Below are 17,534 nucleotides of genomic sequence, written 5' to 3'. Positions count from 1 at the left end.
AGTGAGAGGCCCGCGTACCGCAAAAAAAAAAAACAAAAAACAAAAAAAAAACAAAAAAAAAAACACCAGCAGTGAGCAAGGTTTAACCCCCAAGTGTGGAAGAAGGCTGAGGGAGCAGGTGACGCAGCCCTTTCGAACTGCACAGTCAAGCACAGACTCAGGGCCAGGGCCCCCGCCAACCGGGGGCTCTGACCAGGCTGCCTTCCTGACTCGGGACAGAAGGTCGGGAAGAGGTATCACAGACACACACCTTCTTGGTGAGCAGCTCACACAGCTGCACGTAGGGAGCAGGCAAGTGAGCCTCAGCCTCCACACACGGTAGAGGGTCATAACCTGCTGTGGTGGACAGCATCTCAGGCCAGAAACCTGGAGCTGCCACGGGAATGTGCTGGACTGGGCGGGGTCCCCTAGAAGCAAATGCAAGACTGCTAAACAGGGAGGGGGGGCTTCAACAACCTTCCACTCAAAACCGTCTGCAGGGGGCTTCCCTGGTGGCGCAGTGGCTGAGAGTCCGCCTGCCGATGCAGGGGACGCGGGCTCGAGCCCTGGTCCGGGAGGATCCCGCGTGCCGCGGAGCGGCTGGGCCCGTGCGCCACAACTACTGAGCCTGCGCTCTAGAGCCCGTGAGCCACAACTACTGAGCCCGCGTGCTGCAATTACTGAACCCGTGTGCCTAGAGCCCGTGCTCCGCAACAAGAGAAGCCACGGCAGTGAGAAGCCCAGCACCGCAACGAAGAGCAGCCCCTGCTCGCCCCAACTAGAGAAACCCCGCGTGCAGCAACGAAGACCCAATGCAGCCATAAATAAATAAATTAAAACAAACCAACCAAGAAAACCCACTGTCTGCAAGCCACAATTCCAGGCACAGAAGATGAAGTCACCAGTGTGAAACAGTAACGCATGCACATCCCTCTTCTCCACGTTCCCTTCCACTCACACGTGTCATCCCTGCTGACCTGGATCTCCAGGACGTGGCGTAGCCACCTGCCAGGTCCGTCCCCAGGCTGAGCTCAAACCCGCACGACCGAGCCTGGCGCCCACTGCACGTGAGCTCACAACTCCCTGTGCCATGCCCACCACGCTGCTTATGACACCGAGTAACTGCCTCTTTGCGGGTCTGTCTCTCCCACTAAGCTGCGACCTGTAGGTCCACAGACAGTCTCGTCCCCATGATACACCAGCCCCGGCACAGCAGCAGCCGGAGACCTCAGCAGGACCATGTTGCATCTGAGGGGAGGACTGCTCCACGGGAGGCATTTACCTTCATTAGAGCCGTCTCACCATTGCTCTGCTGGACGTTTACAAAAGCTCCTGCTTCCAAAAGAATAGCCACTGTTGTTAAAAAGTTCTGTTAAAGAAAAAAAAAAGTAAATTTACTTCCCCAAATTCTTTACAACTAAGATATTTCTAGACGTTTTAAGATTTTTATCCACCAGGAAAAGTACTCAGATTCTATCCCAAGCAGGATGGTGAACACGATATAAACAGCTCCCCCGTGCAGGGTCCTGGGAAAGCTGGAGGCTGCGGGCCCAGCACAGGCACCCGTACAGCCGCGCACCGTCTGCCGGAAACTCCAACCTCAAGTTTAACCACTGGTTTCAGCATAAGAAACTCTGCATATCGATCTTTTAATAAGATAATATATGGGAACATTTTAATTAAATTATTAACCGTAAGGAACACTTAATTTAGATTGGAAAAGAGTTTTAAAAGGCCTAAGAATTAAATCAATATTAATACCTTAATCAGAAGTTCTTTTTCAATATAAATCCCAACTAGATAAATGATTTTGCAAATTCAGTTACGAAGTATGACTGTCAATAAAAACATATCCATTTATGACAAGTTACAGGTGAACTGAACTATGAAAATTTAAAGTTACGTGACTGTAGGACCGGTACATTTCCCCGCAGACACAGACTCTATCTCGGTCCCACAACTATCGAACCAAAGCCTTCTGAGTGGCCGACCTTCTCGGCAGCGTGGATGAGCGCGGTGGTCCCGTTCTTCTGGCGACCGTTCACCTTTGCCCCCTTCCTGAGGAGCAGCCTCAGCAGGTCGTCCTGGCCCCCAGCTGCCGCGAGCATCACGAGCGTCATCCCGCTTGAATCCTGGATTGGTTTTGTTTATGAAAAAACATGTCAATGTTTAATCAGAAAAATTTTAGAACTAAGTTTTTTCATTTACTATGTTTCAATGCGAAATCACTGAAATACATTGATTTATGCATCTACGTACTTAGGTTTCTCACTAAAATACCCTAACGATCAGAAACTAATAACCTTTAGAATTTTTCCATATGTGTTACCATAAAATTTTACAACTTCCACGTATTAAGTCCTAAAGGCATATCAACACTCTGCATGATACAAAATGAACAGTGAACCCTGATGCCACATAAATGGCAAAGGTACTTACTTATCTCAAAAGTCTCCTGTGTTTTAGGTAAAACAGGTGAAACGCACATATTCGTTATATTCATTTGGTTGGCCCAAAGATAGAAGGCTAGAAATGACCGTGAGAAGTCACCCAACTCCATTCTATTGGTTACAAACTAAAATGAATGCTTTCTGGATGAGACAAATGTTGGCCTATGTAAATATAACCGTTGGGAAGTGAGAGTTTGAGTTCTCTAAGGATACGGAAGGAAATTCAGAAGTGGCAAACAGGACACTGATGTGGTTAGTTTCTGAGAGTCCATAACAAAATAGAGAAATTAAAGAAAAGTTCTTTTAATAGAGATAAAACTACAAAAGGCTGACAAAAGATAAAAAGGTAACTATTAGCTAAAATATTTCTGATCACTAGTTCAAGCAATCACCATATAAGAAAACCAATTTATTAAATAACATTTGATAAAACCAAATTCCAGTAGTACGAATTAATTTAGCTGTAATCTGAAAGTCTAGCAAAATTTGCCTGTCTGAGTAATCGGAGGGAACACAAATATAAGAAAAATGATTCTTGGCAGCAGTACTTTAGACAGACGCAACAGGACCCACTTACATGGAAATAAGGGGCTTCCCTGGTGGCACAGTGGTTAAGAATCTGCCTACCAATGCAGGGAACACGGGTTCGAGCCCTGGTCCGGGAAGATCCCACGTGCCGCGGAGCAACTAAGCCCGTGCGCCACAACTACTGAGCCTGCGCTCTAGAGCCTGCGAGCCACAGCTACTGAGCCCACATGCCACAACTACTGAAGCCTGCATGCCTAGAGCCCGTGCTCCACAACGAGACAAGCCACCGCAATGAGAAGCCTGTGCACCGCAAGGAAGAGTAGCCCCCGCTTGCCGCAACTAGAGAAAGCCCGATGCAACAACAAAGACCCAATGCAGCCAAAAATAAATAAATAAATAAAATAAATTAAAAATAAGATGGTTACACCATCTTATGTGTAAAGTATCTTCCTACTACAAAACACGTTACACGAAAAAAAAACTTTTTCTAACTGTAGAATGTGCCCTGTAGCTACTACGCTTTGCAAATAAAGACCAAGCTACCTAATTATTAAAGTAGGAAAAAAAAACCCATGTGATAAAACCCAATATCCATCCCTGATAAAAACTTAAGCAGCTAAAAAAAAAAAAAAGGAAGTTATAAAGGCTCCACAAGAAACTAACAGCAGGACAAATAAAATCTTCACACTCAGACCCTAAAGGGAAAATCCATCCTGATCAGGAACAGGATAGGATGGCTTCTGTCATCACTATTATTCAAAATGTCACCAACTTCACAAGACCAGAAAAATACTGGAAAAGGAAGCAAAATAGTTACTTTGTAGCAGATGATCAAATTCTCTACCCAGAAAATCTAAGGCAAGTAACGTAACTATGATCAGAGGAAAAGAACTTCACAGTGACTGGAAGACAACACGGAGAAATGACAGCTTCACCACACACGTGACAACAAGAGTGTGGGGGGAGAAAAGACCCTACTGACCACAGTGAGATGATTTTTCTTCCTTTGTAAAGTTTTATTAAAAGCTTATTCAGATATAATTCAGATATCATACAGTTGACCTGTTTGATGGCTTTTAGTATATTCACAGATAATACGCATCAATCACCACAATCAGTTCTAGAACATTTTCATTGTCCCCAAAAGAAACTTCACGGCCCTTAGCTGTCACTTCCATCCCCACCCTCCATTTCCCCAACCTGGGCAACTACTAATCGACTTTCTTTCATATTCTGAACTTTGCACATAAATGGAACCATACAATATGTGACTAGTTTCTTTCATCTAGCATAATGTTTTCAAAGATCATCTGTATTGAAGCACATATCAATATTTCATTTATTTGACTAACAGTATTCCACCATATGGGATATAACACTATTTATTCATGCATCAGTTGATGGGCATTTGGTTTATTTCTACTTTTTGGTTATTATATTTCTTTAAATGAATTTTTATTGGAGTATGTATTTTTAATAGATCTTTACTGGAGTATAATTGCTTCACAATGCTGTTAGTTTCTGTTGTACAACAAAGTGAAATCAGCTATACGTATACATATATCCCCATATCACCTCCCTCTTGTGTCTCCCTCCCACCCTCCCTATCCCACCCCTCTAGGGGGTCACAGAGCACCGAGCTGATCTCCCTGTGCTGTGCAGCTGCTTCCCACTGGCTAGCTATTTTACATTTGGGAGTGTATATATGTCAGTGCTACTCTCACTTCGCCCCAGCTTCCCTCTCCCACCCTGTGTCCTCAAGTTCATTCTCTATGACTATGTCTTTATTCCTGACCTGGCACTAAGTTCACCGGTACCATTTTTTTTTTTTTTTTTAAGATTCCATGCATATGCGTTAGCATACGGTATTTGTTTTTCTCTTTCTGACTTACTACTCTGTATGACAGACTCTAGATCCATCCACCTCAGTACAAATAACTCAATTTCGTTCCTTTTGATGGCTGAGTAATAGTCCATTGCATATACGTGCCACTTCTTTATCCATTCATCTGTCGATGGACACTTAGGTTGCTTCCATGTCCTGGCTATTGTAAATAGGGCTGCAATGAACACTGTGGTACAGGACTCTTTTTGAGTTATGGTTTTCTCAGGGTATATGCCCAGTAGTGGGATTGCTGAGTCATATGGTAGTCCTATTTTTAGTTTTTTAAGGAACGTACATACTGTTCTCCATAGTGGCTGTATCAATTTACATTCCCACCAACAGTGCAGGAGGGTTCCCTTTTCTCCTATTGTTTCTAGATTTTTTCATAATGGCCATTCTGACCCGCGTGAGGTGATACCTCATTGTAGTTTTGATTTGCGTTTCTCTAATAATTAGTGATGTTGAGCATCTTTTCATGTGCCTCTTGGCCATCTGTATGTCTTCCTTGGTGAAATGTCTATTTAGGTCTTCCACCCATTTTTTTTTTTTTACATTTATTTTATTTATTTTTTCGGCTGCATTGGATCTTTGTGGTCTTCGTGCTGTGCGTGGGCTTTCTCTAGTTGCGGCGAGCTGGGGCTACTCTTCGTTACGGTGCGCAGGCTTCTCATTGCAGTGGCTTCTCGTTGTGGAGCATGGGCTCTAGGTGCACAGGCTTCAGTAGTTGTGGCATGTGGGCTCAGTAGTTGTGGCTCGCGGGCTCTAGAGTGCAGGCTCAGTAGTGGTGGCACACGGGCTTAGTTGCTCCACGGCATGTGGGATCTTCCTGGACCAGGGCTCGAACCCGTGTTCCCTGCATTGGCAGGTGGATTCTTAACCACTGTGCCACCAGGGAAGTCCCTTCTGCCCATTTTTTAACTGGATTGTTTGTTTTTCTGATGCTGAGCTCCTTGTATATTTTTGGAGATTCATCCTTTGTTGTTTCATTTGCAAATATTTTCTCCCATTCTGAGGGCTGTCTTTGTCTTGTTTATGGTTTCCTTCCTTTGCTGTGCAAAAGCTTTTAAGTTTAATTAAGTCCCATCTGTTTATTTGTGTTTTTATTTCTGTTAGTCTAGGAGGTGGGTCAAAAAAGAGCCTGTGCTCCGCAACGGGAGAGGCCACAACAGTGAGAGGCCCGTGTAATACACACACAAAAAAAGATCTTGCCGTGGTTTATGTCAAAGAGTGTTTTTCCCATGTTTTCCTCTAAGAGTTTTATAGTGTTTGGTCTTACATTAAGGTCTTTAATCCATTTTGAGTTTATTTTTGTGTATGGTGTTAGGGAGTGTTCTAATTTCTTTCTTTTCCATGTAGCTATCCAGTTTTCCCAGCACCACTTACTGAAGAGGCTGTCTTTTCTCCATTGTATATCCTTGTCTCCTTTATCGTAAGTTAGGTGACCACCTGTGCGTGAGTTTATCTCTGGGCTTTCTATCCTGTTCCATTGATCTATAGTTCTGTTTTTGTGCCAGTACCATACTGCCTTGATTACTGTAGCTTTGTGGTATAGTCTGAAGTCAGGGAGCCTGATTCCTCCAACTCCGTTTTTCTTTCTCAAGATTGCTTTGGCTATTCGAGGTCTTTTGTGTTTCCATACAAATTGTAAGATTTTTTGTTCTAATTGTGTGAAGAATGCCATTGGTAGTTTGAAAGGGATTGCACTGAATCTGTAGATTGCTTTGGGTAGTACAGTCATGTTCACAATATTGATTCTTCCAATCCAAGAGCATGGTATATTTCTCCATCTGTTTGTCATCTTTGATTTCTTTCATCAGTGTTTCATAGTTTTCTGAGTACAACAAGTCTTTTGCCTCCTCAGGCAGGTTTATCCCTAGGTATTTTACTCTTTTTGTTGCAATGATAAATGGGATTGTTTCCTAAATTTCCCTCTCTGATTTTTCGTTGTTGGTGTATAGGAATGCCAGAGATTTCTGTGCATTAATTTTGTACCCTGCAACCTTACCAAATTCATTGATTACTTCTAGTAGTTTTCTGGTGGCATCTTTAGGATATTCTATGTATAGCATCCTGCCATTTGCAAACAATGACAGTTTTACTTCTTCTTTTCCAATTTGTATTCCTTTTATTTCTTTTTCTTCTCTGATTGCCGTGGCTAGGACTTCCAAAACGATCTTGAATAAGACTGGTGAGAGTGGACATCCTTGGTCTTGTTCCTGATCTTAGTGGAAATGCTTTCAGGTTTTCACCATTGAGTATGATGCTTGCTGTGGGTTTGTCATATATGGCCTTCGTTACATTGAAGTAGGTTCCCTCTATGCCCATTTTCTGGAGAGTTTTTATCATAAATGGGTGTTGAATTTTGTCAAAAGCTTTTTCTGCATCTATTGAGATAATCTTATGGCTTTTATTCCTTAATTTGTTAATGTGGTGTATCACATTGATTGATTTGCATATATTGAAGAATCCTTGCATCCCTGGGATAAATCCCACTTGATCATGGCGTATGACCCTTTTAATGTGTTGTTGGGTTCTGTTTGCTAGTATTTTGTTCAAGATTTTTGCGTCTATGTTCATCAGTGATACTGGTCTATAATTATTTTTGTGTGATATCTTTTTCTGGTTTGGGTACCAGGGTGATGGTGGCTTCGTAGAATGAGTTTGGGAGTGTTTCTCCCTCTGCAATGTTTTGGAAGAGTTTGAGAAGGATGGGTGGTAGCTCTTCTCTAAATGTTTGACAGAATTCGCCTGTGAAGCCATCTGGCCCTGGACTTTTATTTGTTGGAAGATTTTTAATTACGGTTTCAATTTCATTTGCTTGTGATAGGTTTATATTTTGTAATTCTTCTTGGTTCAGTCTTGGAAAATCATACCTTTCCAAGAATTTGTCCATTTCTTTGTGGTTGTCCATTTTATTGGCATATAGTTGTTTGTGGAAGTCTCTCATAACCCTTTGTATTTCTGTGGTGTCAGCTGTGATTTTTCCTTTTTCATTTCTAATTTTATTGATTTGTGTCCTCTCCCTTTTTTCTTGATGAGTCTGGCTAAGGGTTTATCAATTTTGTTTATCTTCTCAAAGAACCAGCTTTTAGTTTTATTGATCTTTGCTACTGTTTCCTTCGTTTCTATTTCATTTATTTCTGCCCTCATCTTTATGATTTCTTTCCTTCTACTGACTTTGGGTTTTCTTTATTCTTTTTTCTCTAGTTGTTTTTTAAGTGTAGGGTTAGCTTGTTTATTTGAGATTTTTCTTGTTTCTTGAGGTGAGATTGAATTGCTATAAACTTCCCTCTTAGAAGTGCTTTCGCTGCATCCCATAGGTTTTGGGTCATTGTGTTTTCATTGTCATTTGTTTCTATGTATTTTTAATTTCTTGTTTGATTTCTTCTGTGACCTCTTGGTTATTTAATAGCACACTGTTTAGCCTCCATGAATTTGTGTTTTTTACATTTTTTTTTCCTGTAACCGATTTCCAATCTCATAACGTTGTGGTCAGAAAAGATGCTTGATATGATTTCAATTTTCTTAAATTTTCCGAGGCTTGATCTGTGACCCAAGCTGTGATCTATCCTCAAGAATGTTCTGTGTGCACTTGAGAAGAAAGTGTATTCTGCCACTCTTAGGTGGAATGTTCTATAAATATCTGTTAGATCTATCTAGTCTGTTGCGTCATTTAAAGCTTGTGTTTCCTTATTTATTTTCTGTTTGGATGATCTGTCCATTGGTGTAAGTGGGGTGTTAAAGTTCCTCACTATTATTGTGTTACTGTCGATTTCTCCTTTCATGGCTGTTAGCATTTGCCTTATGCACTGAGGTGCTCCGATGTTGGGTGCATAAACATTTATAATTCTTATATCTTCTTCTTGCATTGATCCTCTGATCATTATGTAGTGTCCCTCTTTATCTCTTGTAACAGTCTTTATTTTAAAGTCTATTTTGTCTGATACTAGTATGGCTACTCCAACTCTCTTATGATTTCCATTTGCATGGAATATCTTTTTCTATCCCTTCACTTTCAGTCTGTATGTGTCCCCAGGTCTGAAGTGGGTCTCTTGTACACAGCATATACATGAAAAATGATTTAAAAATTATAAAATATGTATGAATACATCTAAAATAAGCATACAAGAACTATATGAAGAAAAAAGCCCAAAGAACTTTGCTTAAGGGAATAAATGAAGAGCTGAATGAATGTAGAGTTGTCATGTTCCTGGATGGAATACTCAAAATGTAAAAATGTCAATTCTGAGCCAGATTAATCTATGTATTTCATGTGATTTTAATGAACATCCCAATAATCTTTTTACTGCAGTCCTAAAGGATTCAACCTAACAAATCCACCATTACAGCAAAAAAACTAAAGAAAATACAAGAATCTTGTCTAAGCAAGGTAAGACACCCAAAAGCCTTAAAGGAAAAGATCAACAGATGTGACTACCTAAAAATAAAATTCCCTCCAAGCAATAAGACTCAAAAAATAAAAATGTAAAAACAGAGAATGGGTTAATATGCTTCCATTAAAATCTTTACAAATCAGTATGAAATAAACCAGCAACAGTAGAAAGCTGGGTGATTTCCCTGGTGGCTCAGTGGTTAAGACTGTGCGCTTCCACCACAGAGGGCACGTGTTCGATCCCTGGTCGGGGAACTAGATCCTGCAAGCCTCGCAGCGTGGACACACACACACACACACACACACACACACACACACACACAAAACAACAGAAAGATTGTTGTAAATCTTTTTGTAAAGCAGTTGCTGTAAATAGGGAACTACCAATGAAACACAAATGGTGACATGAAAACGAGGAGTCACTTTCCCATCAAAGTGCAGAGGTTAAACCACAGACAAAACCAGGCAAATCATGGCTAAACCTAATGGTCATTATACGGGGTTGGAATTACGGGACCTGTAATTTTCTTTCTTTTTTTAAAAAAATTAATTAATTAATTAATTTTTGGCTGCATTGGGTCTTTATTGCTCCATGTGGGCTTCTCATTGCAGTGGCTTCTCTTGCTGCAGAGCACGGGCTCTAGGCACACGGGCTAGTAGTTGCGGCACGTGGGCTCAGTAGTTGTGGCTCGCAGGCTCTAGAGCGCAGGCGCAGTAGTTGTGGCGCACGGGCTTAGTTGCTCCGCAGCATGTGGGATCTTCCTGGACCAGGGCTCGAACCCGTGTCCCCTGCATTGGCAGGTGGATTCTTAACCACTGCGCCACCAGGGAAGCCCTGTAATTTTCTACATTATACATTTCTAGAATGTTTGAATCCTATAAAGTGAACACGTATCACTTTTATAGTTAGGAAAAGAAAGAATAAAACCAAATTATTTAAAAAGAGTTACTTTCCATCTTCCTTTCATGAGATTTTTACAAAGACACTTTACCTCTTGGTCCAGGTTATATTCTTCACTTGAATTAAGTGCAACCTTCACAGTAATATAATCCCCGTTTTTCACAGCATCCCTCAATAAATCTAAAATGAAAGAAAAGATAAATTAGGTTTTACATACCTAGATTCATGAAGGGGATCCCCGTAATTCCAGAACTACTCACTGCTTGGAAGTGCATCTGCTGTTGTAAAATTCTCATCTTCCCCATCAAGATGTTTTTGAAAATCCTCTAATTTCATCCATTCCAACTGCAAATCCATGCCGAAACTCAAAATCTGTTGTCTGCCATCTGGAACACAGAAGAGCCTTATTAAGATACATTTTTCTGGACTATAAAAAAAAATACAATGCTGTTTTATTAAATATATGGTGCCCTAATCCGAATGTTACACACACTTTGAACATACGTCAGTATGTAACCGAGTCTCTAGTTAAATTTCTGATTTTCTTTGGGAAGTAACATGAATTATCCACTTTTAGAGGTCACACACAGAGAGGCATCAAGACAAATAGGTACACTATTAACTGTAAAACAATAACATGAATTTTGGAAGTTGCAAGGAAGCGAGAAATCAAGAATTCAGTAAGAGGAAGCTCTAACATTTCTTTCTTCGGCCGTTCTTCTTGGACAGACGGTCAGCCCTCCTCCTCCGGAAGGGCCGGATGCAGAGGGTCAACTGCACTGCGCCACCTTACAGGAGGGGTGGCTGTACACTGCTCCCCGCCTCCATGTAGGTACAGGCATTCTGAACGTAGAGACCAGACCCGTGAGTAAAGAAGAGCCACTAGCGGCCTGTGGCCCTGTCGCACTCGGCTGGGCTTCTCCCCCTGGAAGCGCTGCCATGACGCCCCCAGCGCCCTGGGCTCCGAGCCAACCCCGCACGCACGGAGCCAGCGCTCGTTCCCACCCTCTTGTGTCTGGTCCACGGGCTCGTCAACACCAGGGCTGAAGACGTTCATTCTCCACGGGCAGTGGAATGGAGGGGATCTGGGGATAATTCAACATGACCGCACTAGTTTAAAAAGTGAAAAGCACATCAAATATTTGATGGTAAGAGATAAAGGATTTAAACACAAGTGGCCAGCAGGCACATGAAAAGATGCTCAACACCGCTAATTTTCGGAGAAATGCAAATCAAAACTACAATGAGGTGTCACCACACAATGGTCAGAATGGTCATCCTCAAAAAGTCTACAAACAATAAACGCTGGAGAGGGTGTGGAGAGAAGGGAACCCTCCTACACGGCTGGTGGGAATGTAAGCTGGTGCAGCCACAATGGAGAAGAGTATGGAGGTTCCTCAGAAAACTAAAAATAGGGACGTCCCTGGTGATCCAGTCGGTAAAACTCCGAACTCCCAATGCAGGAGGCCTGGGTTTGTTCCCTGGTCAGGGAACTAGATCCCATGTGCTGCAACTAAAGATCTCCCATGCTGCAACTAAAAGATCCCACAAGCGGCAACGAGATCCCACACGTGGCAACAAAGATCCCGTGTGCTGTAACTAAGACCAGGAGCAGCCAAAAAATAGAAAAAACAAAACACGAAAAACAGAGCTACCATATAATCCAGCAATCCCACTCCTGAGCATATATTCAGAAAAGACAAAAAGTCTAATTTGAAAGAATACACGCACCCCTATGTTCATAGGAGCCCTAGTTACAATAGCCAAAACATGGAAGCAACCTAAACATTGACAGATGAATGGATAAAGAAAATGTGGTACATATGTACAATGGAATATTAGCCAGAAAAAAGAATGAAATAATGCCATTTGCAGCAACATGGATGGGCCTAGGATTATCATACTAAGTGAACTAAATCAGTGAAAGACATATATGATATCACTTATATGTGGAATCTAAAAAAAAAAAATGATACAAATGAACTTACAAGAGAAACAGACTCACAGACATAGAAAACAAACTGATGGTTGTCAAAGGGGAAAGGAGGGGAGGGATAAATTAGGAGTTTGGGATTAAAAGATATAAACTACTATATATAAAATAGATAAACAACAAGGACCTACTGTAGAGCACAGGGAACCATATTCAGTATCTTGTAACAACCTATAATGGATAAGAATCTGAAAAAGAATATATATATATATGTATAACTGAACCACTTTGCTGTACACCTGAAACTAACTCAACACTGTAAATCAACTATACTTCAAAAAAAAAAAAAAAGTTAAAAGATTTAAAAGCGTCCCATCACAGAAACAGCACAGCCTTTGTTTCTTTGCTCCACGTTACATGACTGGCTCTGAGTAAGTCGCATATACGCTTGCTGTACCTCACTTCCTGAATAACAACCATAGTGGACACAGTAAAAGCAGCTAACATACAGAAAGGAGTGTCAAACTCATGAATCAATACAGTCAATACATACCCAATAATCTGTGAGGGAGACGCGTCCCAGATGAGGAAAGCCGTGTCTGCACTGACATGTATCTGAGTCCTCAGCTGGGCCCCCCCACTCCAGGGCAACGACACAGGGAGATGGGGAAGCAGCACAGACCAGGGCTCCCAGAACTGAGACAACACGTCCAGCTTACACAGCTACAGCAGCCGGAAGGGTTATGTGGCAGCTCAGCCCACCGGTTTAAATCCTATGTTCACTCTGTTCGTTCCTACCAAGTACTGGTCCTTGACTCAACATCTGGCAGTTTTAACTTTTTCTATATTTTAAATAAAAAATTAGACATATACTAAAAGATTGTATGTTACAAGGTGAGCCTCTGTGAACGCAGCACTTACCTGAACACAGAACCAGTGCAGGACATGGTCTGTTCCCATCTGCCCCTCCCCACCCCAAACACAGCAGTCAGTCCGTCATTCTTTCTTTTTTAAAAGTCTTGCCAAGGGCCTTCCCTGGTGGCGCAGTGGTTAAGAATTAGCCTGCCAATGCAGGGGACACGGGTTTGAGCCCTGGTCCGGGAAGATCCCACATGCCGAGGAGCAACTAAACCCGCGCGCCACAACTACTGAGCTTGCGGTCTAGAGCCCGTGAGCCACAACTACTGAAGCCTGTGCGCCTAGAGCCCGTGCTCCGCCACGAGAGGCCACCGCAGTGAGAAGCCCATGGACCACAACGAAGAGTGACCCCCGCTCACCACAACTAGAGAAAGCCCGCACGTAGATGCGACGTAGCCCCACACACACACAAAAAAAAAGCCTCGCCAAAATATATGTATCATAAAAAAATGTCCCGTTAGTTTTGCTTTTTCTCAGGTTTATAAAAACTGGTATCTGTGATAGCTAATTTTATGTGTCAACTTGACGGGGCTAAGGAATGCCCAGAGAGGTGGTAAAACATTATTTGCGGCTGTGTCTGTGAGGGTGTTTTTGGAAGAGATTAGCATTTGAATCAATAGACTAAGTTAAGGAAGAGCTGCCCTCATTGCATGGCAGATGGAGGGAGATGCCTCTCTTTTTGAGCTGGGCCATCCGCCCACCTTCTCCTGCTCTGAGACCTCCCCACGATGTGTCACCACTAGTCAACCTGTCTGGTTCTTAGATCTGCAAGCGTCCGATTCTCAAGCTGCTGCTCTGGTGACTTGCTAATCTACCTTCCCTGTGCCAAGTCAGCGTGTACCTCCTACTACAGTTTTATAGAGTAAGTTTGATTTCTACGTATATTATACCATATGATGACAGCTTTTTTGTGGGGTGGGGGACACGGGGCTTCCTTTCCAATGCTCACGTTTTTCGTTTTCATCGTCTTACTGTGCTGGGTGGACCTTAATATAATTTGAACGAAAGCTGGGATAGAAGGCACCCTTGTATTTTTTTTTTGGCCGCACCATGCAGCATGCAGGACCTTAGAACCCCGAGCAGGGATTGAACCTGTGCCCCTTGCAGTGGAGGCGTGGGAGACCAAACCACTGGACCACCAGGTAAGTCCCTTGTTTCACATTTAAAAGAAATGTTCCCAATGTTTCATCATTACAAAAGATGTTTGCCAAAGGCTTAATGTTCTTTACTGATTGACAAAGCTCCCTTGCTAGGCTTTATTTTCTAAAAATCAAGAAGATTATTAAATCAATTTCCCTGTACCAACTGAATTCCTAGGGAACACCCACCTTGATCATAAGAGGTTATGTGTTTACAAGTGGCTGGATTCAATCTGCTCCTGTTTCACTTGAGTTTCCACATCTGAGTTCGTAAGTGGAGCCTGCCCTGTCCTTTCCCCTCCTTGAACAGTTCTGTCTGGTTTGGGGGCTGAAGTGATGATGGGCTCCCAGAACCCACCTGCTTTGGGGAAGACTTCTTTGTAAGTTTGATGAACTCTTGCATATGAAACCATCTGTGACTGGTGTTAAATTTGTAAGACTATTTTAAATTACTATTTCACATTCTTTAATAGTAATAAGACTCTCCAATTTTTGTATTTCTTTTTGGGTCAGTTTCGTTAAACTGTATCTTTCCAGGAATTTCCCATTTCAATCAGTTTTCAAATCTATGGTAAGAAAATGCTCATAGAATTTTTATCTTTTTAATCTGGATGCCATCTACAATCACGTCTCTTTTTTCCCTGGAAATACTGCTTAAGTCTTCATTCTTTCTTCCCTTAACTAACGGTGCCCCAGGCTGCTCTATTCTATTAGTCTTTCAATGAACCAGCTTCGGGGCTTTACCAACGCTCCACCGTGGGAGAAGGTCCACCGTGGGAGAAGGTCCACCGTGGGAGAAGCTCCACCGTGGGAGAAGGTCCACCGTGGGAGAAGGTCCACCGTGGGAGAAGGTCCGAGCTGCTCACCGCCCACACCTGGGCCAGGAGGGGGCCCCTCACATCCTCCCCTGTCCTTGGGCTGTATGTTGTGCCCACTGTTCCCACAGTAGAAACAGTGTCAGGGACACAGCCTGGAGAGAGTAAAAGCTGCTAAGACCACCTGGACTGAACTAAGGCCTCTTCGTAAACTGTTACGATTCTGCTGGGCGGGCGCGAGGTCTACTCACCCTGCGGCCCCCAAGACGGGCCTCCCGGAAGTTCCCTGCCAGTGCAGCCGGCCACCTCCCCATCTAGGTTGGCTGCCCCTTTCCTGGGTCTCTCCCTGCCCTCTGTGAATGGGGCTAGTTTCAGGTTTCACCCAGGAGCTCCCCAGGTGGTCGGACCAACACCTACTGGACCTAGTCTTTATTGCTTGGTATCTCAACAGCTGTGCTATTTGGTATTTGCCCTCTGGGCAACCCACTGTCCCGTCCCCCCACCCCCGGCCTTCCCCAGGGCACTGTCCCGGTCTCCTGCAAACTCGGCAACTGTGCCAGAGGCCTGTCTTGTCTGTATCCCAGAGCCTAGTTCCTCTGTAGTAATAGGGCCCCCAAGCTACCTGCTTTGCCATATATCCCAAATATTTCAGAACTTCTCTTCAGCTGTTTCACGAGTTATAAAAAAATTTATCAGATTAACCTCTTTTGCTTATTCTGTCCTATCCCTTTATTACTCTTCTCCACAGCTGCTGTCCTATGTACTCTATACACGGCCCTCCCCTCCTCAGCTAATTCCGGTATCCTCAGGATAGCACTTACAATCTAACCTCATTTAATAAGTGTTATTTACTGCAAAGTTAAAAGGGAAGAATACAAATAAGTTTGTATTTGATAGTTTTCTGAAAGAAATCTAGTAAGATATACCATCAGACTGCTTGGCAAGAGTAAGTAAGGCAGCAAAGCAGAAATCTGTATAATTTCTAAATGTGCTGAGCATACTACATCAATTTTTGATCAATTCAGAAATCACAGAATAATCTAAGTCTTCAATATAAACTGTTATTTATTCAGGAGATTCAAATGGTTTTCTACTCCATCCTGAGATCAGAATGACCGTGGGAGAGGAGAGGAGGGTGAGGGAGACAGCTCAGCGCACAGAACAGAGAACGCTCCGCAGAATGACTACGGACACACCTACCAGAATTCTCGTCCGCTTGGGACGTACTGTCCACAACCTCTTGACCACCATCTGCAGCTATATATGCCCATGTATCAGTCTCATCTCTCGTATTTCTCCTTTCTTTAAGTAACTGCTTGTTTTCCTTGGTCTTGTGGTCTTCTGTGACTTTACAGTCTGGTGGTACTTCTTCTCTTTTCCGATTATTCTCAGGAAAATCATTTTTTTCTTCTGGAGTTAATTTAAATAAATCAAGTGCATTTCTGATTTCCTTAAATGCTAGTGAAAAAAATAAATTGATAATAAAGGAGTCACAAATTTCCGTTGTAATCAAAAGAAAATCTGGGTTAGTGTTAAAAAAAACAGGTATTTTCTTAATTCTTACTAATATCTGCCTTGGTTAGAAAGTGTGGTCCGGGTGACTACCACAGCCATGAAGTTCTTCCCACTCATCCTTCTCTGGGCTGCTCCATATTCAGAAAGGACGTCCACAGTGAATGGTTATTCTTCTGGGGCTCTGAACCACTCCCAGTTTTGACAAAGGCCACTGCAGACAGCGAGCCTCAGAATAATCCCAGTCACTCCACCAACTGTCCTTCTGCTGAGAAAACTGCCTCCAGTTGTATCCTGAAGGTAACCTTGCACAAAAAGGACTTCTGGTGGAGTGGGAGGGGTGGAAGGGTGTCAGCACGCTGACTGTGGCCTGGCAACACTGTGCCTGACGCCTGTGGAAATCCACTCGCTTTTAACTAAAGATATGAGAAAAACTCTATTATAAACTCTGGGTACATGGCGGATAGGTTTTCTCGCTCAATTCTTTCATGTTAAATAGGGACATCCTCTCAGTAGCACTCTTAAGTCACTTCTCATTTATGTTCCTCAAGAACTGCACAGGCTTGTTTCAAATAGTTTAAACACCTGTGACAAACTACAGTTTGCTAAGAGTACTACAGGTACTCTGGTTAATGCTCAAAATGGTGTGGCCAGCGGAAAAGCAAGCATTATTAAATATGAGTGCAATCCTTACCAACACAAATTGAACCTTTTTTTTTTCAATAAAAAAGCTAGTCCAAAAAAGACTCTCAGTCGATAAAGATTTAGTGTTTCCAAATCACAGTGAAAGGACTTAATTAATTTACCAATTTTGTTTTCTACTATGTGCCTTAAAGATACCTCACTAAAAACTAGTACCTGGGGACTTCCCTGGTGGTCTAGCGGTTAAGATTTCGCGCTACCAACGCAAGGGGCCCGGGTCCGATCCCTGGCCAGGGAACTAGATCTTGCATGCCGCAACTAAAGATCCTGCGTGCTGCAACTAAGACCCAGTGCAGCCAAAAAGAAAAAGAAAAAAAAGGGCTTCCCTGGTGGCGCAGTGGTTGAGAATCCGCCTGCCGATGCAGGGGACGCGGGTTCG

The 17,534-nt window shown here is 42.8% G+C and overlaps 1 protein-coding gene and 1 non-coding gene across 6 annotated transcripts in view; one reads left to right on the top strand and one right to left on the bottom strand.

The window, feature by feature from the left end:
* Positions 1–17,534, bottom strand: part of MPHOSPH8 (M-phase phosphoprotein 8) — a 63,562-nt gene that overhangs the window by 16,128 nt on the left and 29,900 nt on the right. For 4 of the 5 annotated variants that reach the window (XR_003682508.2, XR_003682507.2, XM_007112583.4 and 1 more), the window contains exons 5-9: positions 16,142–16,399; positions 10,397–10,522; positions 10,228–10,316; positions 1,971–2,111; positions 1,262–1,348 (exon numbers count right to left, since the gene is read on the bottom strand). Coding sequence is in view for 3 of the 5 variants with exons in the window: in XM_007112583.4 (XP_007112645.1) it covers positions 1,262–1,348; positions 1,971–2,111; positions 10,228–10,316; positions 10,397–10,522; positions 16,142–16,399 (701 nt within the window). In the remaining 2 variants the exon portion in view is untranslated. The remainder of the gene's footprint in view (positions 1–1,261; positions 1,349–1,970; positions 2,112–10,227; positions 10,317–10,396; positions 10,523–16,141; positions 16,400–17,534) is intronic. The other variant, XM_028497285.2, reaches the window with a different exon arrangement.
* Positions 17,321–17,393, top strand: TRNAG-ACC (transfer RNA glycine (anticodon ACC)). The gene has a single exon. It is a non-coding gene; the product is annotated as a tRNA-Gly (tRNA).

The sequence above is a fragment of the Physeter macrocephalus genome, chromosome 13, assembly GCF_002837175.3.
Source record: "Physeter macrocephalus isolate SW-GA chromosome 13, ASM283717v5, whole genome shotgun sequence".
In the NCBI taxonomy this organism is placed as follows: domain Eukaryota; kingdom Metazoa; phylum Chordata; class Mammalia; order Artiodactyla; family Physeteridae; genus Physeter; species Physeter macrocephalus.
This window is presented reverse-complemented; position numbering and strand designations above follow the sequence as displayed.